General features: G+C 45.3%; 1 protein-coding gene across 1 annotated transcript; it reads left to right on the forward strand.

The window, feature by feature from the left end:
* Positions 1 to 776: 776 nt before the first annotated feature.
* SARC_15011 (hypothetical protein) lies at positions 777 to 968 on the forward strand (the record flags this gene model as incomplete). The annotated part of the gene is made up of 1 exon (XM_014290860.1): positions 777 to 968. A coding segment is annotated over one exon (192 nt), but the record flags the coding sequence as incomplete, so codon positions are not given.
* Between the last annotated feature and the right edge of the window lie 36 nt (positions 969 to 1,004).

Genomic DNA, 1,004 nt, shown 5'->3' on the forward strand with positions numbered 1-1,004 from the left:
ATGTATGCTGGTAGACTTGACTGAACAAGTTTGATTGGTATAGCTTCGAGGGTGGGAAGGGATTCACGCCACTTCGAGTTATATACATCGCTTACATGAGCACGCAGGTACCAGTACTAGGCATGCACACATTCATTTGCAGCTAACGTAAACTTCTGGGCCCTGTAGAGTGCCTTGCAGTCTGTGAGTTATCACCAGTAAATTCGTGTATCACGTTCAACGTTGTCGTAGTAGGCGCAAGTGATGATGTGGGCTTGCTCAGCACGACATACGGTATACACACCAACGGATGTGATTGATGGATAAACGTAAACGTAAAGACATCACAACTCTATATCGAGGTCCAGCCATAGGCACAGTTTGCGCACCCAACATCCTGACTCATATCTCTTCATTACGTTCACGGATCGGTCTTCTCTTCAGGGGTCATCTAGCTCCTGACTCATATCTGTCCAATACGTTCCCGGATAGGTCTTCTCTTCAGAGATTATCTGGCCGCCACCGTACATGCTGTTGTACTCTGTTACATCGTTCGTTGCGTTCTGTACTGATATGTCTCATATAACACATCACTGCACAGACTTTTGTGTCTCACTGAGTGGGGGACATCCATTGGAATAGTGCCGCACCCAAAGTTCTAGCCCATACCACTCCAATACGTTTTAAATCAGCCTTTTCTCCCAAGTTCTTTTGATCATCACCATACATGCTACTGTACACCGGTACATCGTTCCTTGTGCACATATATATATCCCACGAGTCATATCACTACATAGTCGCCCGTGTCTTCTCTGAGTGTATCTAATTACATGAGGATCACGCAGAGTGTCGATGACAAGGCCACTGTGTGCCATGTGTTTCCTGCGAGTACTATGGATGCAGTGCTGTGGGTGGGATTGTACGGAGAACTGTGGGTAGACAAGGTCGAGGAGGGTGCCAAACCTGTTCAGGTATGGATACAAGCATAAATATTCGAACACATTATATATATATATATATATATA

The sequence above is a fragment of the Sphaeroforma arctica genome (assembly GCF_001186125.1).
Source record: "Sphaeroforma arctica JP610 unplaced genomic scaffold supercont1.5460, whole genome shotgun sequence".
Classification (NCBI taxonomy): domain Eukaryota; class Ichthyosporea; order Ichthyophonida; genus Sphaeroforma; species Sphaeroforma arctica.